Source organism: Protobothrops mucrosquamatus, unplaced genomic scaffold (genome assembly GCF_001527695.2).
Source record: "Protobothrops mucrosquamatus isolate PMUCROS unplaced genomic scaffold, P.Mucros_1.0 scaffold773, whole genome shotgun sequence".
Taxonomy (NCBI): Eukaryota; Metazoa; Chordata; class Lepidosauria; order Squamata; family Viperidae; genus Protobothrops; species Protobothrops mucrosquamatus.
In genome coordinates, this window is record NW_015387041.1 from 198,395 (window position 1) to 201,282 (window position 2,888).

Genomic DNA, 2,888 nt, shown 5'->3' on the forward strand with positions numbered 1-2,888 from the left:
GATAGATGGATGGATGGATGGATGGATGGATGGATGGATGGATGGATGGATGGATGGATGGATGGATGGATGGATGGATGGATGGATGGATGGATAGATAGATAGATAGATAGATAGATAGATAGATAGATAGATAGATAGATAGATAGATAGATAGATAGATAGATAGATAGATAGATAGATAGATAGATAGATAGAACCTTTAGGAAATCCCTTGGATACACATCTATTCATTCTTGACTTACCTGCTTCTCCCCACTTCGCTTCTTGTAATTCAGAAGCAGTTCCACAGCCCCCACAACTTCTTTCCGTATTGCATACAGGAGCGCATCGCCCACGTAGATATTGTGGCTCAGTAACAACTCCATAATCTCTAAGTTTTCGTTCTCTATGGCTATTAGAAGGGCACTGCGACCAAGAGGGTCCATGCAGTTGATGTTGATGTTGTAATAGATCTCCGCCTCCTCCAAGGAATGCTTCACACTGGCATAGTCCCCCTTCTCCACAGCAATGAGGTAGGCCTTCTCCTCCGAGGACAGCTCCACTTCTGCCCGGACAATTTGCAGTGGGATCCGGTCTCTATAGGGGGAGTAGTTTACTTTTTTGTAATAGAGCTGAGCCATTTTTCATAGCGACTGGGTGGCCTGTTTGGAAAGAAAGAAAGAAAGAAAACAGCTGTCAAGAGCCAGGGAAATCAGGAGATTCAGGCAGTTCAAATGAGTGTAAAGATTCATTGCAAACTTAAGCTCTCTACAAGAATCTGACCAACCAACAGTCAAGGGAAATGAGCGGTAGATAAGAGAGGCGTTCAAGATGGGCTAGACTGAGATCTCTTGCAGGCATGCAGGGATTTGTGACTTATGGCTCAGCCTGTTCATCCGCTACATCGGAGTTTTATAGGAGAAAACTCCTGAATTCACTATTGGGAAAGACTACATGAAGAACATTTGACATCAACTTTTCCTGAACCTGAAGTCCTCCAGATGTATTGGACTAGTCCTTCTGATTCTGGAATGCATAGGTGACCTTGAAGGTTGAAGGGGAAAGATGCTGCCTATGAAACAAGCTGATAAGAGAGGCAGGAGCCCACAGTCATTTAATGGTCAGCTACAGAAACTTAGGAAGGACCCACCCTAATGGATTAAGCAGTTAAAAGTGGCAGCGGGAAGTTTATACGTTCAGATTTGCAAGATGCTGATAATGTAGTCCTACAATACAATAGAATTAGTTGTGTTTCTTGCCTGCTTTACCTGAGAGGGCTGACAAACTACCAATTAGCTGGTTTGTTCTGTGAATTCCGTGAAAATCAAGCTGTAATCTATCTGGCAAGTACCGTTAGGAAAGGTAAATATAGCAATAGCAATAGCATTTAGACTTATATAGCACTTCACAATTCTTTACAGGCCTCTCTAAGAGGTTTACAGAGTCAGCACATTACCCCCAACAATCTGGGTCCTCATTTTACTGACTGCAGAAGGACGGAAGGCTGAGTCAACCTTGAGCTGGTCAGGATCGAACTCGTGGCAGTGAGCAGAGTTAGCCTACAATACTGCATCCTAACCACTGCACCACCAGGGCTATATGCTTTTTAAGGAGTTTTTATTATTGATTGGATTGGATTGGATTGGATTGGATTGGACTGGACTGGACTGGACTGGACTGGACTGGATTGGATTGGATTGGATTGGATTGGATTGGACTGGACTGGACTGGATTGGATTGGACTAGACTGGACTGGACTGGATTGGATTGGATGGCAGGGGAGGGGAGGGGAGGGGAGGAGAGGAGAGGAGAGAAGAGGAGAAGGAGGGGAAGGTAGGGGAGGGGAGGGGAGGGGAGGGGAGGGGAGAGGAGAGGATGGGATGGGATTTTTATAACCGCCCATCTCAACAAGTGACTGGGCAATCATAGAAACATTAAACAATTAAAACAATGCAATATATATGTGTAAACCTACCAAAGAAATGTGGCCCTTAACACACTCAGGACTCATTTTTGGCAACTTAATTATCACTAGATTGGGAGGATCTTTTTCTTTACTTTTCTATAATTTGTCTCTGCAGTATGTTAGCTGGTTCATACTGTAGGATGAAGCCTGAGAAGAATCAAAGCAGTATTTCAATTGGATCATAAAGCTTTCTAGATTACTTATGGATTGTCAGCATCTAAATCAAACTTCTTCAACCTGTGCTCTCCAGATGTTAAATTCCTATTCAGAAGAAACATCACTGGATGTTTTGAGGAAGAGACTGGACAGACACTTGTCTGGAATGGTATAGGGTCTCCTGCTTGGGCAGAGGGTTGGAGTAGAAGACCTCCAAAGTCCCTTCCAACTCCATTATTCTGCATGTCACCCAGAATTCTTACACTGCTTGAAACAGGAGTATCTTCCAGATTTCAACTATAAAGCAAATTCAAGACCGACATTCCTTTGAATTGGAGATGCTCACATTTCAGGGTGAGACTCTGCCTACAAAACATGTGCATTAAAATGCTTCATGCGAAGAAAGAATGGCAAATGCATGGTGGTCTAGGAACAGACAGGAAAGGTCAACAGTTGTTGCCAAATCTATATGAATGTATGCAGATGCTGAGCTCTCTTTGATTTATAACTGCAAATTTGGAGATGCTCAATATGTGTGAACCAACTGCAGTCCCTAAAATATTAATGAAATACTGACATATTTGAAGTGACACCTTTTTACAGTGTCTTGTTAATGAGCAAGCATCTTTTCCATTACTTTTTCAGTCTTCTGATGTTCTTCCCAAGCACTCTCTGTGTGACCTTGCAGTAGTTTTATTTACATTCTGACACATTTAATTATTTTTAGTGCAACCTCTTCTCTTTTCACAATTTATAAATAAATCTTGATGAGGATTTCAGGCTA

General features: G+C 42.4%; 1 protein-coding gene across 1 annotated transcript in view; it reads right to left on the reverse strand.

Annotated features, from left to right (window-relative positions):
• Nucleotides 1–623, reverse strand: part of TRPC5 (transient receptor potential cation channel subfamily C member 5) — a 118,207-nt gene extending 117,584 nt beyond the window's left edge. The window contains exon 1 of the mRNA XM_015818630.1: nucleotides 246–623. Coding sequence (XP_015674116.1) covers nucleotides 246–623 — 378 coding nt within the window. The remainder of the gene's footprint in view (nucleotides 1–245) is intronic.
• Between the last annotated feature and the right edge of the window lie 2,265 nt (nucleotides 624–2,888).